Below are 23896 nucleotides of genomic sequence, written 5' to 3'. Positions count from 1 at the left end.
TATAGTCAGCACACATCCCATCCTTTTTCTATATTGTGAATGCAAAACATACTGAATTTGTAATGCTTTCTTATGGGCATCACCTAACTTGTCTTATGTAATTATTTTGGGAAGTTATGACACAGGTTGCAATCTGTGTTATAGAGTCTAAATGTTGAGGATGAGGACACATGGCAAAAAGAAAGACATGGATAGCAATAAGGTGTAAGTAAGCTGCAGTCTCTCACTTTGCTTCTTGACACTCAGACAATACAACCTCTTACCTCTACCACAAGAGATTTATCTGGGTTCATTGCCAGTTTATAGAATATCTAATATAGAAATAAAAAACTCAGTCTCAGTAAGGACTCCTAATCCTTTATGATGCTCATGAATCAATTCTGTATGTTTTCAACCTCCTTCTGATGTTCAAGAAGAGACAAGAGAATCAAGAGGTCTCGCAGTCTACATAATAGCATCTATTAGAATACTGTTACAGGTTGCAATAGAAGAAAAAAATCTTATCTTTTACTCTTGTAACATCAGTGACCTCCCTAGATTTTAGGGGGTGAAAAGGCAAAAAAATACTCTAAAACCTTGCCATACTGGCAGTAGGTCAATCTGACATCCTGGACACTGCTTATTATACATCAAATGTAAGAAGATACTGTCATTAGCTAAATCCCCATATGCACTTTGAAGATGCTTATTTATGTACCTGGTTAATTCTGGATTCTTCTGTAAATCTTTTTTTCTTGGTGGAAATTTAGCCAAACTTTGTCTTTCACAGAGTTAATATGTGGGTGGGGCCTCCCTAGGAAACAGAGAAGTAGGTCTGGTGATGTCAGTAGTTAAGGAAAAGTAGATATGGAAAACACTTTGTAGCATTTGCTCCATCAGTGTGTTTTATATTAATTCTTGTTATTTTGTAGATTAACCTAATCCGAAAAAAACTTTTTAAATTTTTATATTTATTTATTTTATTTGAAGAGTATAGTAGTGTATTTATACTGCATAAAGTTGCATTTGGCCTAGAAACTATCCATCCTTTCTCTTGCTTTTTCCTCATTATTCTGAAAGCCATCAAAAGGTTCTTCAATACATCACTAATTACCCCAAAACTTAGGTATTTTGAATGGAAGAATTTAATCATAACTCTGTTCATCCTTATGGAATTTGAACTCTTACTACCAGCAAGTCAAGAAATCTCTTCATTCTCATTTACTTAAGCATCTTTGTTTAAAACCAGGAATAAGATGGACAGCTCATTCAGTCTGTACTGATTCTGATTTTACTTTTTAAGCCTTGTTACGTGTAAGTGTTATGCATTTACAAGCATTTATTTCCTATCTATTGTGATGGAAGATTCTAATACAACCTTTTATGTGGTCGTAGGAGTGCTGGTGGAAAGTTGTATCAAAAGTCATGTTGGTATATTATATTTTATAGCATGGTTTCTCTTTTTTTTTTTTCTTCCATTTTCTCATTTATGTTGCTCCACTGAATATTTCACTGCCCAAATATATCACGATTCTATGTATCTTTTTGAATCTTGACAGTATCTTACATCTGACAGATCTCTAGCAAACAAGCCAAAGTTTGTTTGCTAGAACTCTTTCTGAAGATTCAGCTGCATAACCTGACTTTACTAGTAAAATCTCAGTTTTCATTGGTGAATGGCTCTGAAATAATGAGTTTACTTTCTGACCTGCTCCCATATTCAGTTTTGACTGACTAGAATTGTTCTGTTTGATTCATTCTGCTTCATTCAGTTCATTGCTAGACATCTGCCTGAATGTCATTCACTGTTAATCTAAATCATTATTTCAAACAGCCTGCAACAGTTTAGTAATTGCATTTGCCTTCCCTTCATCCCTAGAACATCCTGGGAGATGCTGAAAGGTATTATGCTGTGTGTATCATCACTTCTTTCCACACAAATGTAATCTTAGTTCATATTTGAGTTCACATGCCCAGTTTCCTGTCATTTTTTGCATACTACATAACCAAGTAAAAATATTATAAACATACAATGGACTTTGCTTTGGAAATATGTCAGCAGTCAAATGGTGACCTTTATAAAAAAAAAAAAGTGTCTGTCTAATGTTATTGGATTCACCCACAGGCAAGAAAGCTCCCATCTACCTCATTTATTTTCTTAAAAAGCCTTGGGTAAACAGCCTATAGCTAGGGGAGTCAGTAGCTGAAGAGTTGTGAAGAGTTCTCTAACAGCATGCAAAGAAAAGTAATCCCATACTCCTTGTAGAGAAAGGTACAAAACAATCTGAGGGATAACTTAATTTAGTTTTCAAAGATGTTAACACTGTAGTAGCACATGTAATGATTTGCCCTTATTTTAAAAGCCCTTGCTAATTACCAGCACATCCAGTACATGAAAATATTAGATTGCTTGTGTGAAGTAGTTTGCTTGAAAAAAGTACAGAGGGAGTCTCCAGAAAACATGCTGAGCATTCTTTTCTGATATTGGATCCTATCAGTCAGTTTCATTAAAACTTTTTTTTTTTTTTTTTGGTGGTGGGGAGGGTGGGTATGTGACAAGAAAAGGAAAGTAAGACACAGATCTAGACTTTGTGTTTTCTACATTTATTTAGCAAATCATAGCATGGGATACTGTTAAATGTGCCTAAAGAGAATGGTTCCTCTATAGATGAATCCAAGTGTTTTCAAGATAAAATTATGCTTTTTGAGAAGGACTACTGTTTCTTCTGGTTTTGGAATTACGGTGGGTAGGAGGGTTATTATTTTTTTTTCCATGTGTTTTACTCTGGCATGGATTTTACTCTGTCATACATAGTATTAGTGGGGAGAAGGAAATTGTAACTCTTGCCATAATGCATAATAATAGTTTTCTTGTGCGATTTGCAAAACAGTGTAGTCATCTAATCTGAAGAAAAAAAAAAAATAAAAGAAGAAGAAAAAAAAGAAACCAAGAACTAGTGGAACAGGAATGCCGTCAATAAGTATCCAAGAAAGCACCACAGAACCGTCAAAAGATACAATTAGTAATTTGATAAGTGGTAATTTGAAAGTGTGCAAGTTAACTGGTTGATTCCTTTGATTCCTTTTCATTATCATCAGTGACTGAATTTACAGATTGATTGATTTATCAGTGGATGAATTTGACCAGCAGTTGACACTTCTTTGTTTTTGTTTTCCTCCCAAAATCAGAACAGCAAAGCTCATGTAGGAGACATTTTTTTTATTCAAGCCATTTCACACAAACATGGAACACCTTGTTCTTAATGGCAAAAGTCTTTCTCAAGAAAAATGTAGGGTTTATAGTAAAAAGATGTTAGCAGCCTTGCTTTTGCAAAGTTAGCATTTGTCTTGCTTCTGAGCACCCAGAAACATAGTTGTACTTTTCTCTGTTAAACATAAAAAAATATCGAGCAAAAATGGCTGTAAGGATTGAAAGACAATTTTTATGCTAAATGAGGCAAACATATAAAAATGAGCATTATTTTTTCTCTGTAAATAAGTGGACCCTTATGCAATGGATTTCTTTGTATCATCTAAATGTAGAGAAAACATTATTGTGTAATGTCAATAATACAGATGAAATCCTAGGCTACTTTTAAATGTTTGTAACTGAATAGTCAAATGTCAAATTATTTGGAGTGGTATTAAATGTCTGTTACAATTTAGTTTTTTAAAAAGATCTGTTTCTGACTGCAAAACTATAAATAATTAAGTTGTGCTCCTGCATATCTAGCCAAAACCAGATTTCCTAAATTCTTCTGACTCTCAGTCACCATTATCCATTTTATTCTGAAAATATGTAAATTGAGCTAACTTGGAAAACAAACAAATGAACAAAAAAGTAAAATTTACTTGCTAGAAACTTATGTCTTTCAAAGATAGAGTTTTTCTTTCTGGGAGGAATTTTTTTTAGACTTTTGAATTTATTAGACTTGGGTGATGTTTAAATGTTGTACTTCAAAGCAGTGACATATTTTTAAAATAAATTAGGAAATAATTAGGGAATATTTCTTGACTGTGATATTCAATATCTGGAAATAAGAAGGCTTGTTCTCTAGAAGTTCTTGTAGGCGGAAGTATGAGAATTATTTATCTCCTTTTTTAACTTTTAGATGTTAGCCAATAGTTTACCTGGCTTATGCAAGAGTTCAGGTTCTAACTCATTGTAGTAGGAGTCATTGAAGCACCAACAAGACTTGACCAGAATTCAGTCTGAAAAAAGAAGTATAGTAATTGTTTTTGACGCTGAAACTAAATCACTAGTGTGCCCTCCAAAATTTTCTGAATTATCTAGGGAAGTCATGCCATGTTAATTCTAATAGTGATATTGCTTTAGTGTAAAGCTTAATTCAGGATTAAGAACCAAGGTGAACTTTTTTTTTAAATAGTATTATAAAAAGATCTGACTTTAGCCACAGATGTATCATTTTTGCAGGGAAAAAATTATACAACGTGGTAGTTTTTCAGCATCGGAGTTAAAAAGTAAAGCATCAGCTAATGGAAGTTGATTTTTTTTTTTTAAATAAAGCCTTTAAAATATCAGAATGTTTCTTATTAACCAGTGTTTTATCACCTCAGAGAGGAGTTTAAATATAAATATTTTTTATTAAATAGGCCTGTTTAAATCCTTCTAGCATTTATTCACTCTCATCATACTTGTTTTGGTTTTGTTTTGTTATGTTATGTTTTGTTTTGTGTGGCCATTACATCTGTGTGGTACCTGCACTCACCAGTTAGGTCTTGTCTAAAGATTTACAGGAAATGGCCTCTAGCTTTGAGAACCACAAAGGCAATGTTACTTCAGCTTGATGGGGCCATTTGTATAATTCCAACAAACTAGAGATTCAATAGACCCAGATCTACTGCCTCTTTCCATTCCAGTTTCCTTCCTCAACTGCATGGATGGAGCAGGAGTGCCACCTGGAAGACTAGTGATGGGGTAAATAGTGAAATGGTAGATAGCAGAAGAAGGTTTTACACTTGTTTTCCCTTTCTCTGTTGCATTGTTGTTGTGCATTCAGATCGTTAAAGAACTTCTTGTCGTTTCCATGAGAAATAGCTTTAGCTTTACACAAAATGAGATGCCCATTTGCTATTTACTTGTTTTGTAGAAACAAAAATAGTGTTCCCGTACTGTAGTGCCATCACCGGTGATGTAACACAGTTTTCAGCTAACAGTCAGTACAGTAATTAGCTCATGTTCTTGATAGGTATTTTGGAGTGAAAATTGGAAACGCGAGATGCAGATCCAGAAGTTTCTGTGAAAGAATTCCACCACTTAAAAATTCTGTTTTTGTGGGTGACACACTGTAACTGATGAGGCCTGTCCAGAAGAAAAATGGAAGCAGTTAGCAGAATTTTGTACATTGCACAGCTTCGCTGTGCTCACAGAGCATGGCAAAGATAATGTCAAGTTGCAAAAATATCTGAAAAAGGATTTTAATTAGTCATATTTATCCTCCACACACTTCTCTCTCTTACTTTCTCTCTCTTGCTCCCCTTATTCTAAACAGGCATGTTAGATCAGAGTGAGTAGTTAATCATGTCAAAAACCTGGTCAGCGTGCCCTTCGTTTATTGGAATTAAAGGAATTTTCACCTTGCTTCAAATGTAACTGTAATTAGATAAAGTTGCTAGGTAGGTGGATAGCAGAGGTTCCTTACAGGTCTCAGTTTTATTGTGAGAAGCCCAACTCTGCCTCCAACTTACATGTCAGAGAAGATTGTTTGTACTCATAACGCCTTCCTCATCATCCTTTCGTACTGTACAGTCATTCGTGCCTGTGCAAACCAAAAGTCCAAAACAAGGAGGATGGTATTGCACCTCTACTTTTCATGAAAGTAAGTGACTCCACAGGTGAAGGCAGTGGAGATTTCTGGGTGGTATGGAAAGCTTAGCTGGGCTTTCTTGTAACCCAATACAGATTTCCAAGAGCAATGCCAAGCAGGCTTATATCTTGTTACATAACAAATACAAGGTGCTTGCTTTAAAGAATTCACAGTTCAGAAGGAGTAGTTAAATAGTTTAAATTGTTAAATAGGATGATAATTTCTACAAGGTGCAAAGACAAGTGAAAAAATAATAAATGAGTACATTTCTTAAATAGGCAGGTTCAGCAGTCATAGTTCACCAGCTGTCTAGGCAGGACCAGATTTCAGCTTACTTTCTACATAACAAAGCAAATGAATTTTCAGGTTTTGAAAGATGGGTATAGATTTTGGCCTTGGAGCTTTTCTGACATGAAGCTTAGATGAGATTCAAATGGTGCCAGTGAAATAACTGCACAGAATAACTTATGGTAATTTAAAGCCTCAAAAACACTTCCAAGTTTGTCTTTCTGTAGGGGAAGAGCAGTGGATATGAGGAGCAAATTAAGAATAAAATCTTAACAGTTACATATCAGGTTAATTTGTGTTGAAAGGGATGTGATTGTACGTATTGAAACTTAATGGAAAACTGCAGGTGCCTGGGACAGGAGCATGCACTAGCTGCCTCTACAGAAAGATACAGGTGGACTCTGGGTCCTGTACCACATATACCAGATCCCTAAAGATATCTTGAATATCCTGGGAAATCTGAAGAGTCTGAGACATTGGTGTTTAGGCAGCTGAAACTCTCTGATGCTGTTTAAGTTTCTTTATACATTAGATATTAGACTGGATTCAGACAGTCCATGAGGTACTAAAGGCAGTACATTTGAATCAAATGACAGGATTATTAGATAACAGAAATACAGAATGATGTCAAACTAGTAATCCTCGGTAATGAAAAAGTTAGTGTTATTGTCTTTCCTCAGAACAAGAGGGAGAAAGTAGTATACAGTATTTTTTGGTAGAAAATGAATGAGTTACTCATACGTCCACCAGCATCTTGGGTCTGGTCCCTACATTGTTGAAATACTACTTCTAGAATCATAATTTCTAGAAAACATAGGCTGGAAGAAATCCTGAGCTGAGGCAAGATCTGGTATTCTTGCCTGAATCCCTGACGAGGTTTTATGAAATTAGAGGTACTGAGGGGTGAATTCCAGCAAATTCACAGTACTATGAAGAAGCATGGTTGGTGAGGGTGTGAGAATGGGAGTTCCTGACTGACAGTGCTATCAATGAAAGAAACACAGGTATCTTTTCAGTATGTAGCTAATTGTTTTGTAGGTAGATTATATCCAGGCTTCAGTTTTTTTGGTTGAGGGTGGGAGAAAGGTTTCTAGACTACTGAAGCCTCCAAAAAGCTTCAACTGCTTCTCTACCGTCAGGATGTGGAGCTGCATTTCAGAAGAATCCCTGTGCTCACACAGACTTTGAAGCACACAAGTAGACACGTTTAGTTCTATTGAAGTTGTTTGCAATCTAAAAATGAGTCATGCATTTTAATTCCTTTAACCATGGTCTTTTCCTGAAGAAATCCTGTGTGTTAGCAGTAGCTAATTTGTACAATTTGTACAATTATTGGTACTGTTGAGAACTGTAACAGAATAATCAGAAAAAGATGAAACGTTGTAAAATCAAATATCAACCTGAATAAGACAGGATGCTAAATTATTTTCCTATCACAAAATCAATGTAGAAATCAATGTGAAAGCTCTCACTGATTCCGATAGTAGCATGACAGGTCCCAAAGTCTATGTATCTGCTTCTCAAGGGCTAGGGTCCAGGGCTTGCTTTCTGGCCCAGAGGACACGTGACATGGTCTGTGTTTCATATGACTAAACACTCCATCATCTCATGGATCCCACCCACAGTGCATACTGACACTTCCCACTGAAATACATCTGGCCTTTATCTGAGTGAAGTTAGCATAGGCCAAAACTGTGGACAGGAATGTGCTAACAACTAAACTGTTGCAGATGACTGCATGCCACTGCTGCAACCTGAGCCCTTCCTCTAATTCACCTATGTAAGTATAACCACAGAAGCTCTCAGAATTATTTGGATTCCTATTTATAATATCTTAATGAGACTTTAATCAAGCACTGTAAATGCAGAATTATTTATTTTCTGTAATATAAATGAATTCACAAACAGTCAATTTATGATTACTATGAAAAGAACTAGTTCAGTTTTCAAGTAGGTTTTGATAAAGCTGTATCAAAGCCCCAAATCTGAAAGCTATTAAATTTCTTCAAGAAGCCAGTAGGAGTCACAGACTTGCAAGAAAACAACCTTAATGTGCCTTATAAATCCAACTATGAAGATTTTCTTTAAATCAGTGTGTCTATTTACTTTTTTTCACACCAGATGGAAAATCTCAGTTCACCAAGCTTTATCAAGCTGTCTTAAATTTTAAGCATGAGGTTGCTAACAGTTCCAAAATCAAATATATTTTAAAACCATGTTGAATTACAGAGAGGTTCTCACATAGTCTTGTATTTCCTCAGGACAAAATTTATTTGGTAAAGAATTCCATTTTTTGTCTCTGAGGATTTTGCTGATGTCCTTAAGACATATAATGTAAAAGGAAATATTTGATTTTTATTTATTTATTTATTTTTGGACAAAACAACAACCCCTGGGTCTTAATTTGTGATAACAAGAATTTTTAGTATCAGAGTGCCTTGTAAGAAGAAAAAATGCACCAAAATACTATATAAGACCTCATATTACCACTATTGTATTTTATAAATCACTTGTTTCATTCAAAGGGTATTCTATTTTCACAATTTAAAATACTGAAAGAAACCTTATGTTGCTCTTGGAAATATTTTAATGGTTTATTCTATATGTAAAAATTATATTCAATGGGCCACTATTAACATATCCTATTTGGTAGAGATTCTAATGTAATCATATATATCTATTTTATTCCTGTCATTCTGAATGACATTTAATGTATAATCAAGGTCAACACTGAATTATTATGCACTCTAAACTAGATAACTTTTGCTGTGATGCTCAGTGTTAAATTAATCTGCTGTCAAGAAAGCTGTTGCAATGTTAAAATGAAATGCCAATTTTGTTGTACAGAGTAAGAATGAACTCACTCCATTTTTTTTAAGATATCTACATACTTTTGCATTGCAAAATATCATTTTAGACTTTGTTATGTGCCTTTAGGAGGTCCTCTGCAGTTCTCTACTTCTTCCCTCAAACTTGTATCAAACTCTTGAATGTATTGAGGAAGTCAAATGGTTGTTTTAAAAGAGGAAAATTTTGATTCTCTCATGTAACCTTCTTACTTAATTTTCTTATTCTTTTAAAGAGAAATACTATTTACCTTAGTAGTGTATGCTATTAAAATAGAACGGGGTATCACTGTTGGATATTATCAATTTTCTGCTGTTCTTATCTATATTTACAGGATAGCCATTGAATTTTTTTTTGGCCCAAGTTAACAAGATCTTCAAATCAGTAGCACATATGAATCCCTTATTACTGCAAGCATGCTAGTCTTTCAGCTCTGAAACAGTATAAGCAGTATAAACTATTTTGCAAGGGCTAATAAAGTGTTAAACAGTTGTATTAAACCATGTCAAACACTTGCTGATCACTTTTCCTAATAACACACATTTAGAGAAATAGACAAATAAAGGATATGGTATCATAATGGTCAACACTTAAAAGTAATCTTATGGATACAGTGGTTGGCTATGTTTTTATTACATTATTAAATAACAAGTTAATACAATGCCTGCGTAGCTCCTGTCTTCTACACAGGATATTGAGATTCCTAGATGTAGGAAGACTGGCTAAATGCAATCTGTGAAGATGTGTCATCATGATAAGTATTTTGGTAAACTAGTTTCAGGGAACATGGTTCACCATTTCCAAAATTTGGTTGAATTTAGAATCAGAGAATCATACAATATCCTGAGTTGGAAGGAACCCACAAGGATCATCAAATCCAACTCCTGGCTCTACACAGGACCACTCAAAAATCAGACTCTATGTTTGAGAGCATGGTTCAAATGCTTCTTCAACGCTAGTTATTCAAGAAGCAGGCTTGGTGCTATGCCCACTGCCCTGGGGAGCCTTTCCCAGTGCCTGACCACCCTCTCAATGAAAAACCTTTTCCTAACACCCAGCCCTGTTACAGCTCCATGCCATTCCCTCAGGTCCTGTTGCTGCCCCTAGAGAGCAGAGCTCGGTGCCTGCTACTCCACTCCCCTTGTGAGGAAAATGTAGGACACCATGAGGCCTCCCCTCAGTCTCCTCTGCTCTGGGCTGAACAAACTAAGGGACCTCAGCCACACCTTGTACATCTTACCTCTTAAAATTTAGGAACACTACAAAATCTGGTGAAGCATAGGACAGTAATTTTCTTGACAGTACATTTTGTGTTGTAGACCTTTTATGTTGTAGACCTTTGGAAATAAAAGCACAAACATTCTGCAGACAGAATTAGGTGAATCATATCAATCAGTAAATTTTAAATATTTTTCTTATTTCCCGTTTAAAATATATGAATATTTTCCTGAAGCATGATATTCTTCCTTTTTTTTTTTTTCTAACGTGATGAAGCATGGTGAAAATATCCATATGAGTTATTTCAAATTGTTGAACTAAAATATTTTTAACATTTGACTAAAACACACTGCATATTCTTTGGATGACCTCATATTTGTGGCAAATCAGAATTTACTGATTTTCTTTGATAATAACTTCTGAGTTATTTATATATCTAATATAACAACCTTTTTGTTATATTAGAGCAGTTTAGAAATCGAGAAATAATAGATGCATTTTATTTTTTAGAAATGAGAATAATGTGTCAGTTTCAGGATGTCAAAGTGTTTGCTGGTTATTCATAGGCATGGCACTTCAAATATAAAGCTCTTCTTAATTATATACAAAATGTTATTTTTATTTGCCACATGACAGAAAGGTAATGACCATAGTTTAGATGTTTGCAATTTTATTACAATTAAAAAGTCTGGTATTTCTTAATTTGGGCTAAAATAATGCAAGTTTTACTGTATTAAAAAAAAAATTATATTTAAAAGTATTAAGGCATTTCAGATTAGAGTACGAGGACACAGGATGAAACTGTTGAGAAGAGAGAATTATGTGGAGAAGATAAATTGTACTTCCCTATTTACCCTTTTTCAGAATGAAAAAAAAAACTAAATCAATTTGAAAGCAACAGATTTAAAAGAATATATATATATGTAAACGATAACCTCTAGAACTTGTCACAGAATAAAATAAAAATGAGTGCTTTGTAATAAAGCTATAATGATTAAAAGCACATCTTAGATAATGATTCATGCATAAAGCAACTGGTTATAAAGAAAATTTCCCTATAGTGTGTGGGCAACTTTATTGTCGTTTTCAACTTTTAATTTTTTGCAGCTTCATATAAAATACTAGTATCAGTGAGAAACAGAATATGTTTTTGTAGAAACTTTCTTTACCTGTCTTCCCTATTTCAGAGAATAGTAGAGTTGAGAAAAAATAAAAATAAATCATTCATTTGTGTGGAAAATAACAGGCATAAGAGACTTCTCATGTTAATATTCAGTATGCTCCATTAAAAATAATATTCATACTGATTATGACAATTTTAGTCAAGTAATAAATGTATCTCATAGATGGTGCTGTGTAATCTTTGTTTCATGTTCAATGCATTTCATTAACTAGTTTACATTGTCTGTTGTTTAAATTCTTTGTGCATCTGTGCTACAGTTTAATTCATACATTTGGGAAATGGTACTGAAGACTGTAGGTCTGTTTCAGTGTTCAGCTTGTGAAGACTGTTCCCATCTGTCTACTATATCTATCTACTGTTCTGTAGATATTAGCTAAGGTCCATTTGAATGTATAATACAGCAAAGATAACATGGATTGCAGCTAAGTAGAAGAAAGTGATAATTAAATAAGGTGAAAACATGTAGGGTAAACTCTTATCTTGAGTTTATTGAGTTAGTATTTGAAGCAATGGTGAAAAATATGGCCTTGAATTTGGGCCTTTATGAATGTTACCGGCATCATGACCATTATGAAACAAAAGCTGCAACTGTCATCTAAGTTGGTTCAGAATATGCACCTGAATATTTATTTTATTGTAGTAAGTGAAAATTAGGTAAGTTTTTCCCTGCTTCCCTGTTAATAATTCCTGGTTTGCAAACTTATGTCTAGCAGTTCAACTAGATAATGGCATGTGTTGAGACTGAAAACTGTTGTTGATTAAAATAATTTATAAATTATGACAGACAGTGGTAAACAGGTAGGCCTTCACTCTTGGGAAAAACAGATTTCAAAAATAACGAACATAATGCTTTTGTTAATGCTTTCATCAGTTAAAGACAGTAATGTGAAAAAAAAATCTGATTCTTAATGAGGTGCAGGTAACTTTCAATTTAGATAAACTTGTTTTTTATTACTTTTTTTTTTATATATACGTTAACTGCTGTTCAAGCAGTTTTTCTACAATAATAAATTTCACTAGTTTTTAAGTCAAAAACTCAGAAAAGCTTCATGCATAGTGTCGTTAAAAGTGTCTCTACCTGTTTACTCTGCTGTCATTATTAAAAAATAAACCACAAACACACACACACAAAGAAATATTTTTCTATTTATTGTATGTAATTTTGACATTTAGTTAAAATGCCATAAAAACGCACATGAAATAATTGGTGCACATAACAAAGCATAAAATTTAATGTGATAAGATATATTTTATGATAACTAGTTATTTTGTATAAATTAAGAATATATTTATCATATATTATCTTTGACTATGTAGATTCAGTAAAAGTTAGTGCCTATAAATCTAAAATATAGCTAGGGGCAATCCAGATATGAATTTGCTATGTCTCATGAAGTCTTACATTATGCTAAATAATGACATAAAGCAAATATGTTTAGTTAAATTTTTAGTGACATCCTTTCCTTTTATTGAGAATACTTCATAAAATCAACATGTGGCTTAGTTGCTTGATGCTTGCAATAATACTGCTTGCATTTTCACCCATTGATCTGAGAAAATCCATTGGAATGTTTATTTCTTTGAATTTTGTTTTAAACTTTACTTTTCAGTTGATTAAAATTTAAGCATCTTTTTTTTTTTCAGGTCAGAAAGATCAATACAATAGTTTAACCACTGTTTTTTTTCCTTTGTTGTTGTTGTTTTTGTTCTGTTTTGTTTTCATTTTGAAGAACGTAAAGAAGAGAGTTTGTGGTCAGGTGAAAATATTTTTACTGAATTGTCTAATGTTATGACTGCTTCATTTACAGAAAACAATAATGTTGTTTTGCATTAACTTTTCCATTCTCAAATTTAAAGCCACTCTGCCATCAAGGATATAATATATGTATGTATTACATATATGTAAGAACTTATTTTATAGCAGGGCAAAATTATTCGTTCATAATATAAAGCAGTTAAACTTGGATGGATAAAAAGTAGTGAGTTATAGTAAAATTTGGGTCCATTCTGTCAGTCTTTAATCAAAGAAGCATAAAAAAATAATATAGTGGTAGTCCTTAAATAGTGCTTAGTGCCTTTAATAGTCCTTAGTTAATGATTTTATTCTCTATTGCTTAATGAAAGTTGATTTTTTTTAAGGGTAAACAAAAGTGAAGTATGTTTGTATTTCTCCAGGGAGAATGTGACTTGAAAATTAAATTATTGCAGCAAAACTTGGCTGAAAGTTTAGTAAACTGGAAGTGCATTACATATTAAGTTTATTTAGAAAGGTCTGCTCTTAAGTAATTTATTTGAACAAAACCAGCATTTTTTGTTCTTGGCATTTTGACTTTTGATCTCCTTTGAAATTCTGAAGCAGGGATACTTTGCATTTGAAAATGAAGAACAAAATACAATCAATCTCTTAAGCCTTTATCTCTTCCTCATTGTCTGTTTTCATTTTTTTGATGATAATCTATGCTCTAAAATTAAAAATCAGATTGAATCTTTTGAGAAACGTTTGTGACAATATAGTAGTCCAATTTACAATTCAGAATGGTTCTTTTTTTTTTTTCAATGAATAGAAAATGTTTTGTTAGAAGTTTTAAAGCATAGAGTCAAATTACTAATTTTTTAAACACGCATTTGAAAGTTTATATTTCACTAGATGCCAGCTTCCTCGTGTTTCATTGTAAAGTAGGAAAAACTAGTTCTGTTTCATGTAGGTATCTAAAAATAGCTCAAGAAAAGTTAAATCGAATAGGCAGTATTTCCTGAACTGCTTCATTTTACTGATGTCATCATGTATAGATAAAGGAAATGAGATATCTTGCACTGGCTAAGACCATGTGGAATTTTGTAACTAGGTGAGTGTTACATGACAACATGAACTAGAAGTGATTTATTTTTTGAATTTTCTCAAGAGGTCTAATGATCATGCATTACTGATAGTGGTTACTGCTTGACTTAATTATGGCCCTGTTCACTTTCTTTCTGCTTCTCAAAACTGGGAAGAACCATTGCCATTTGTAGTACCTTTAGATTATATCACCCCACTTGAACAAACGTAACTGTGACAGAACTGAGCTATTATATGCGTTCTCAGCTTACCTAGTGACTGCAATTTTGCTATATTTTTTCATTGTGAACATGACAACTAGACTAGTAAAATGAAGGCAAGATGAGTTTGGCATCATAATAAGTATGGAATAGAATCATAGAATATCCTGAGTTGGAAGGGACCCAGAAGGATCACTGAGTGGAGCTTCTGGGTCTGCACAGGACCACCCAAATATCAGACCATGTGTCTGAGAGCATTGTCCAAACACTTCTTGAACTCTGGCATGCTCGGTGTTGTGACCACTGCCCTGGGGAGCCTGTCCCAGTGCCCGACCACCCTGTGGGTGCAGAACCTTTCCCTAACCCCCAGCCTGACCCTCCCCTGTTGCAACCTCATGCTTTTTCCTTGGGTCCTGTTGCTGTCCCTAGAGAGCAGAGCTTAGCGCCTGCCCCTTCGCTCCCCTCATGAGGGAGCTGCAGGCTGCCATGAGGCCTCACCTCAACCTCCTCTGCTCTGGGCTGAACAAACCAAGGTACCTCAGCCACTCCTCATAGGTCTTACCCTCTAGGCCCTTCATCATCTTTGTAGCCCTACTTTGGACACTCTCTAAGTTTTATGTCCTTTTTATACTGTAGTGCCCAGAACTGCATATAATATTTGAGGTGAAGACACGTCTTCTAGTGATCTCTACAACTTCAGAATTCAAATACAATAAAACAATGCCAACAATTTAAACAGTGTAAAATTAGAATCTTCAGACTATATGCATATGCAATCGTTGCCTCTTCCAATTTTATAGTATATGTAAATGAAAGTCATACTCAGGTATATCTGAGCCATCCAAAGAAAACCTAGAGCAATAACTGCTGTGCTCCAGTGCATTCCTGCTGGTGCTTCCTTTCCCTACAACTGAGTTAAAAGTTATGTTGTCTGTTACCAGCTACATTAAAGATACCTAACAAAGTACATCCAGCAGGAGTATTCTTCCTGGAGCCTTAAATCTGTCAACTGCAAAAGACTTCTCTTCAGGAAAATATAGGTGCCCAGACAACACAGGAATCTGTTCTGGATTCAAACAAACAGAAAGCTTCTCCCTTCCAAAAATTATCCTTTTCCAACTGCAAGAAGTATGTATTCCTGTGGGACTTTGGGACACATCCACAATGCAGATAGTATTCTGTTGGCTTTGAGCCTTGAGTGATTTTTACATTAGGCTTTGTTCTCATTCTCTCTCTCTCTCTCTTTTATTTTCACTTTTTTTTTTTTAATTTAATTTATTTTATTTAGTTTTGTCTGTAAGAGGTATTATGTATGGGGTAGTTTGAGAGTAATAGTTGAAGTTACTAACATGCTAAAGAAACCTATATATAGTATTTAAAATATTACCTACTCATGTGGAATATACAATCAGTACATGCATTATTTTTAATGAGAGATGACAAGAGAACGGGTGAATTTAACATGACCATCATCATCTCAGAGGGTTTAATACCGAACCCCAGATCTTGTTAGAAATGTCCATTGAAGGACAGACCACCGTTGTCCACTTGCATAGCTCTCATTTGCTTTTCTTGAGCGAGTGGACAGGTGTCAGTTCTGAATGCCGCCTGTCTTTAATCTGTATAATCCTGCAACAGTTGCATGCATTTACATCCATTTAAAGCATCCATGCATTTTAATCTTTTGTTTGCAGCTACCTAGCACTTCTCAGGTTTTCCTGTTGAATGCTAATGGAGAACTCAGGTCTTAGCCTATTCAGAATAAAATAAGCAGTTAACTAAGAGCTTTGAAAATGATAGTCTCACTAAACTATTTAATAAATTGCTCAAGTGTCATTTTTATACATAATTCTGAAAGATTGCTTCCAAGTGGGTAATTTCTCAAGAGGCATTTATGAATATGCATTCATTAAACTGATAGAATATGAGTTTGAGTGCATTTCAGCATTTCTCCATTGTTTTGTGGCTTACATTGCTATTAATACAAAAATCTGAAAAATGCAGTTCCCCAAAACTTTTACAAATTAATTCATCAGGATTCAGTATCTCTTAACTGATGGCAGTGTAAGGCAGAAGAAACTGTCAGATATAGAACAGGTAGCATTTTTGTCTTCTAATGTACCTATATATCCATATTATGTACCATATATCCATATGAAAAGATATGATGAAACTAACTTGCCAGAGGACATTAAAAAATCTTTTGGGAATCATAGGCAAAATCAAATTGTTCAAAAAAAGACATACTTTGCAGCAGAACTCAAACTCTGCTTAATCTGACTAGGTGTGAATGCTATGATGTCGTCAGACATACCATATGTGAAGCTATAATCTACACAAACCTAAGAAATTTAGGAGCCAGTGTTCCACATGCACTACACTGCTTTTCTCATTTTTTTCCCCCAGAAATACGCATTATGAAATAATAGCTTAGTAATAACAACAGCAATAACAACAATTAACATAAGTATCTACTTTTTATAAGTAAAACAAAATCTTCAAAATAGTAACTTTCTGTCTTTCATAAAAAGATCCAGCCTTTATATATGTATTTTGCAGAAGGTTTATCAAAACCGATTCCTTCCATTTACTGAGTAGGTTCAGGCTTCTGCCACTTTAGAAATCTCCAAGGAAAACAGAAAAGCATTCTTACACACAGCATAGAATACATAATGGACAAAATGTAAATGAAGTTAAATTATTTTATAGATGTCTTTTTTTTTTTTTTTCATATTTAGATACTTCCAGCGGAAAAAAGAGGGACTGTAAAATTGTAGTGTATTCGCTTTTGCCATTAATGACATTAGATTTGTTCATTTAATGTTAATCTGAAACAATTTAGGGAACACATTTGCCCAGGTAGCAGTTGAAATGTATTTCCAGAGTAAGTTTAATTCTGTTAATAGGTTTGTTCGTACATAGTATATATCTGCACATATATATGTACATATGTGTATGAATACATGCATTTGCATGGCTGATGGCTGTGTGTTTGATTTTATTTAAATAATGTGTTACTTTTACAAATTCTACTGCCAGATGTTTTTTTGTTTCGATATCAGTGGTGATATTGTCTTTAGCTCAGTATCTCAAGTGTTGTAGAGCTTTCCAAAGCTTTAGGAGAGTTAAGGCTGGATAGTCTTTGTACTTGTATTCTAAAACCTAAACAGGACAGAGCCGGTTAGGGTTAAGGTGCAACATCCGTGGTACTATTCCAGTTTACATGGACTGAGTTGACCCCTGTGAGCATTTACCGGCATTGGAATGGCAGCTATTACTAGCAGGGTAAGCAGCATACAGGGAGTGATTTGAGCCAGGCCCAGTGTGAGAAACCACAGCTATCTCCCATCAGCCTCAAAGTGTTTGGTGAATTACCCTCAGAATCGGTTCTAGAGTTTCTGCATAAAGAAGTACTTGATATATTTAAGGAGTTGTTTTGCCCTTTGAAATGCATCTGTAAATGTTTAAGTAGACATGAAGATCTGTCTCATGTCCTATGCCCACCTCCCCATTTTAAAATCAATGAGGGAAATCTCCCTCTCTTTCCCTTTCTATTTTTTCTTTCCCTGTTTGAGAAAGGAGAAAGAGAGTAAGAGTAAAAATGACTCAGTAAAGAGAGTTTCTTTACTGTCATCTCTTAAAATCTTTTGTTCAAAACATCAGGAGAGGATTAGTGAAGAATAAACCTGAAAATATTTGGAGATTCAGATTAGCAGTTCAAATGCTCTCTTAAGCCTTATGACTTGTCTTTCTACACTCAGAAATGAATTCAGGATAATAACCCACCGTGTAGTGTTTTGTCACTCTGTTAAAAAAATTGTGGACAATTCTGTGAAAATGAAATACTCTAGAGAATTTTAAAAGTGTAAGTTGGTGAAAGATTACTCAAACTAGAATACTAGTGAGAAACTTTATTAGTGGAAGGGAAAGAGTCAAGCTTTCAACTTGCTGGAACTGTCTAATTTACTTCGAAATATGATTGGAAAGCAAGCAGTTGCTCAGATCAAGAGTAACAAACTTGGATAATTTTATCCACCAAATTATGTGATTCTGTAAAATGCTCTTTTGTGCAAAATATGTCAATCTACACTTAAATTAACATTTATTTTATTTTATTTTATTTTACTTTACTTTTTAAATATATCATTCAAATTGTAGTGAATTTCCAGCATCCAGTATCTCCCATTGGCCTCCAAGTGTTTGGTAAATTACCTTCAAAATTCATTCTTGTGTTTCAACATACAGAGGTACTTACACAGTATCTTAATAAAGTCCAATGAAAAACAAGTGTCAGTAACTGCTACCATTCTGTTCAGCCAGTACTGTTCAGGGTATAAAATGCATTTAGCATTCACAGTAATTACAAAATAAGTAATTCTTACTAATGGAATTTAAAAGAATAAATAAACAATAATAATTTATAATTATTTGTTTTAAAAACTATTAGATTGTTTGCATGTATTGTAAGACCATAACCTGATATATGAAGGTACAGAATGATTTAATACAAGAATAGCTGACATTTTTTCCTGAAAGAATTAATTATTATTGGTATTACAAATAAATCCTCTGCCCAAAATAAGTCTGCCCTCACAACTACATTAAAATGATAACACACACTGCAGTGTATTTGTATCTAAGCTGGGCCTATCTTTTAAACAATCAGTGTTTAAGGGGATTCTGTAATCACTGGAAAGATATAATAATAACCTTTTTATTTTCCTGAAACAACTTACTCTGTTATCAAGTTTGAAATTATACAAAGAAAATCACCTCGTTTGCAATTAAGTCTCAGTGGACTGTGTTTATATATGTTAAGTATAGAAACTGACCATAATTCTTGTAAATTCTGTATTATAGCAGGATGGAAAGAATGAAAGAATGCTCAAGCAGTGTCTGAGAGATTATTAATATAAGATCACAGTCATATAATTGTAAAATGATTTCTTCATTATTTATGAGAATACTCAGATTTGGTTTTTGTTTCTCAGGATTGTTTTGTATACACTATAAAACAAACAAACAAACAAAAACACCACCAAAACCCACCCATTTTAAAAACAAACCTGTAGTACCAGCTTTAGAAGATTAGAGTGCAAATTAATATATATATATATATTAAAAACTGTGTTTTGGACAAATAAAGTATAATAGGCATCACTTGCAGCCTCCTCTTTTCCCCTCACTAGAGTGGTGAATAATAAGATTGTTCCCTGCAGCTATCTATGACAGGCAAAATCTCTTTGCATGTTGTAATTAGTTTGCAGCACCCTATAGCCTGCAGCCCAGCAGGAATTATTAGCAAGCAAGTACAGTATAAACAAAAAGATATTTCCTGAGGTACAGAAGCTGATGGTTGCTTCTTTCATCACCGATTTCCTTCTCATGAGAATTATTTCTTTTATTTTAAAGATGAGCATAGATGGAGAATTAACCAGCAGAAGGTATAAAAGGTATAAAGCTATCTTGTTTGGTTGTGGCAGTTGTTTGAGACAATTGATAAACTTGGTGAATTTAGGCTATTCTAAGTAAAAAATGAGAATGTTTCAAGTTTTTTTGCTATATAGTGGATTGAACAAAGCAAATAAAATTTTATGCCTAGGAAGAGTTGTGAAAGAAAATACACAAAAGAAAGTAAGGCACCTGCCCTTCAGAGTTTTTTTTGAGGTCTTTGAGGGAGGTACATGTTTCCTACCAAGACACACTTTGATTAAACCCAGCTTCAGAAAAGATATTTTTATGCAATATATTTAATGATTTGCTTTTATGCCTATGTGAGCATGCCTTCCTATTTTAACTGTACACTTTCTTGATCACTACAGGCACAGAGCAGTGCGTGCTCTCAATGAGAATAGTAACTCTCCCAAACTATTGAAGTCAGACCATAAAAACATCAGTCTCAAAATGTAACCTGCTTAAAATATAAAAGATCTGATATCAGTGGCAAAATCCATGTCATGCATTGCAATCCATAGTAAGGATAACGGCACACAATTACTTTTTTTTTTCTTTTCTTTTTTTTTTTTACTTAAATTGCCCTCTGCAACCAATACAAATGTAACAATATTCTTAGAATATTCTTAGGTTATCCTTGTGGCAAGGTAACATCTGTTAGCTTAAACTCAGTGAAGGTGGTTTAAATTAATGAGTTTGACCTTACAATCAATGGGACAGAAAAAAGGAGAATACACAGCTGACTGCGGTGATCTGCCTGGAATTAAGAAATGATCACTTAATCATATTTGATTGTGGGCCGGTATTCTTAATAATCTCATGCATAGCATCTTGTTTTTTGTTTTTTTTTTTTCTCTCAAAAGAACAAGGAAAGGTATACTATCAGAACCCTTGGCAATTGCTAGACTGCTTGCAATGCATGCTTGCGAGGCATTGTTTCACCTTTGTGAAAACTGACTTGTACTGTGAATGCTGAGTATCTTTGTGCTGCAGTGTAGTTTTAGATGCGACACTTAGGTTTGCTTACCTTCTACAAAATCATTATCATGCTTCAAAATTCTTCAAAAGTGATCTTTAGAGGAAGGTGTATTAGATAACATAGAAACAAAACTTAAATTTTGACCTACCAAAATGGATAGACCATGATTGACGTAAATTTTCAACTCTGAATTTCTAAGAAGAAGGGATATTGGAAGACACTTTTCTGGCCTTTCCTGTTACAATCTTGCAAGTTTGCTTCATCTCTTTCTACAGCACTTCCATGTGTGATTACTGACAATTTCACTTTTAAAAAGTAATAGCACCCCCAGATGGACAGGAGTTATCCCATCTGTGGTGTGATCCCTTTCTGTACCCAAACTGCAGGTTTGGCTTAGAATATATTTTAGGAAATATTGGTGTATTTGTTTCTCTATTTTCTTTCCAAGATTATTCTTTAATATTCTAAATTCCAGAAAGGACACTGGCAAAAACAAAGCAATCCAAAAGTAAAAAAAAAAAAAAAAAAAAAAAAAAAAAAAAAAAAGCTGTTGCTAGGAAATGACTTTTGCTTTGGGACTGCGCACTTAGTGGACATTCAAGGTTGCTGCTGAAAATGCTTCGAAATGGACTATGGAAAAAGAAAGTACTTATTGCCAACAGATATATCTAGCTGACTGGGCAGTCTGTGAATGGGCCTAGTTCTTAGTACTGTGATCATATTTGCTAACTTTGCTATCACAGATGTTACAGACTAGGATTGCTTCCATAGTAAATATGTTATTTATCTGCCACATGACCTGTTTTTTTTAAAGAGCAGAACAGAACTCCTGAGATATTATTTTCTGCTTGGCTAAGTAGTAGCAGTAATTGTTTGCCTGAATGAACAATAAGCTGTATTTTTCCTTCTAAAAAAAAAATCAAGCTTCCTATGTATAAATTTGCAAAAATAATTTTCTCAACAATATTTTCTTAATATTTTTTCATATACTAAATAATACGTATTCCCATATACTTTTCCGTATGTTAAAAAATATATATTCTTATAAAATAATAATTTTATGTTCTTGATTTCTTAGATGCCTGTCTTAAGATATATAATCATTCCATATTGAAAAACTAAAAAAATATTGCCTGGTGTTTAGCAAATGTTTCATATCACGTTCCTAGAAAATGAGAGCTATGACTCAGTACTTTCTGAGTCAGGGAGGCCAGGTTCCTCCAGTTTTCTTGGCTATCTCTGTTCCATTGCACAGCCCACAGATGAAGCTCGTGCTTGAAGACAAACGTGTGTGTAATCCATATTTCCTACACCCTTGGGCATCCACAAGGGCAATATGCATATTTATTCCTTGATGAAGGTAAGAGAGCATTCTTAAGCCCCACTTGAGCAGTGGTAACAAAGGCTGTTTACCATTTCAGTCATCTTCTCATGTATAAATACATATCTCCTAGAGAATATGATAGAATTATAGAATAACGTAGGTTCAAGGGACCTCTGCTTGTCATCTGCTCCAACCCCCAAAACAGAAAGCAGGGAGAACTCTGAAGGTTTCTCAGAGCTATGTCCAAGCCAAGTTTTGGACAACTCCAAGAATGGAGATTGAACAACCTCTCTGTAACCTGTTACAGTGCTTCACTCTCACTGTGAAAAACTCTTACATCCAGACAGAATTTCCCTTCCTGACTTTTGTCCCTTCTCTTTCTATCTCTAAGAGGATTCTGATCTATGGAGTACACTTCAGGTAGCTGAAAACGGCAACTAGATTTTCCTGTCTTTTTATTTCTGCAGGCTGAAACTCAGTTCTGTGATAATCTTCTACATTATGCACTCTAGTCCTCTAACCAGATTGGTGATATTATCTGGACTCCAGTATGCCCATCTTTACTGGGTAGCCTAGAACTGGACACAGTACTGCATATGTAGCCTCATGATTGCCAGTTAGACAGGCACTATTACTTCTCTTGACCCACAAGCTATATTTTTGCTACTGCAGACCAGTACATGGTTCACATTTGTTGCTTTAAGGGCACTCACGTTTAGCTTGTTCACCAGGACACACCCAAGCCCCCCCCTATCCACCCCCCCTTTTTTCTTTTTTTTTTGCCAAGCTGCTTTTCTGATAGTTGGTATGCTCCTGTTCTATTCATGGTGTCTCTGCATCTAAACTGTAAGACAAAAGTTTTCATCTACTTGTGCTGAATCTCATGAGGTTTTAGCAGATTGTTCCTCCTTCCTAATCTTATTATTGCTGAAAGTAAATAAGTTGGTTATGTACAATTTCTCCTTCGTAAATCTCCTCTGGATGTTCCGAAAAACTTCCTTGTCCTTTTTATGTCTGGTAGTGGCTTCCAGGAAGAATTTTTCCATAATCTTTCCAGACACTGAAGTGAGGTTTACTGGTCTGTAACTCCTTGGATCCTTCTCCCTTCCCTTTTTTGAAGATGTGTGATATTTTACTTTTCTAGTCATGAGGGACTTCCTTTGATGAACATGACCCAGTGAAGGAGTATGTCTCTACAATCTTCTTCCATATATTTACTAAAACAAATTTCAGAAGGGGACAGCAGAAAATATCCCTGTTTTGGAGAAATTCCTGAAAATTACAGCCTTATCTTTTGGCTATGCTATAATATTCTGTTTCTAGAGGAAATAAATGGGGAATAGTTTTGCTTAATAAGTTTTCAAACATAATCAGTATCAAAGGGGATTGCCCTCATAGACCTGCCTACTTTTGGTTTGTGTCAGCCAAGGATCACCCTGAAAATTTCTAACAGCAGAGTAACATTCTTCAGAAGAAGAGAGGTGGTATTCCCACACTCAATAATGTTAAGACATGTCTATTAATGTTTTCAGCAAAGTAGTGAGTTTACGTTTTCCCATTTACAGAATAGTTCCAGGCCTGTCCAAGGATAAATTCTAATTAGCCAGATTAAGGTGTCTGTCAATCGTACTTTTCTTACACTGATAGGTACCAGGCAGTAGCGACTGTTTAAATAATTCATTTTTTAAAAAGTCAGCCTTGATTCAGTGCAAATCAGTGCCAGACTTCAGTCTTCTCATGGGGATAACAATAGGCTT

At 34.4% G+C, this 23896-nt stretch overlaps 1 protein-coding gene across 9 annotated transcripts in view; it reads left to right on the top strand.

Moving 5' to 3' along the window:
• GRIK2 (glutamate ionotropic receptor kainate type subunit 2) overlaps positions 1–23896 on the top strand; it is a 407268-nt gene that overhangs the window by 277588 nt on the left and 105784 nt on the right. The window contains exon 12 of one of the 9 annotated variants that reach the window (XM_080586287.1): positions 2871–22947. The exons of the other annotated variants lie outside the window; for them this stretch is intronic. Within the exon in view, the coding sequence (XP_080442413.1) occupies positions 2871–2883 (13 nt within the window). The 3' untranslated portion in view covers positions 2884–22947. Of the gene's footprint in view, positions 1–2870; positions 22948–23896 lie in introns of those variants that run through there. 9 annotated transcript variants of the gene reach the window in all.

Source organism: Anser brachyrhynchus, assembly GCF_964034855.1.
Source record: "Anser brachyrhynchus genome assembly, chromosome: 3".
NCBI lineage: Eukaryota > Metazoa > Chordata > Aves > Anseriformes > Anatidae > Anser > Anser brachyrhynchus.
This window is presented reverse-complemented; position numbering and strand designations above follow the sequence as displayed.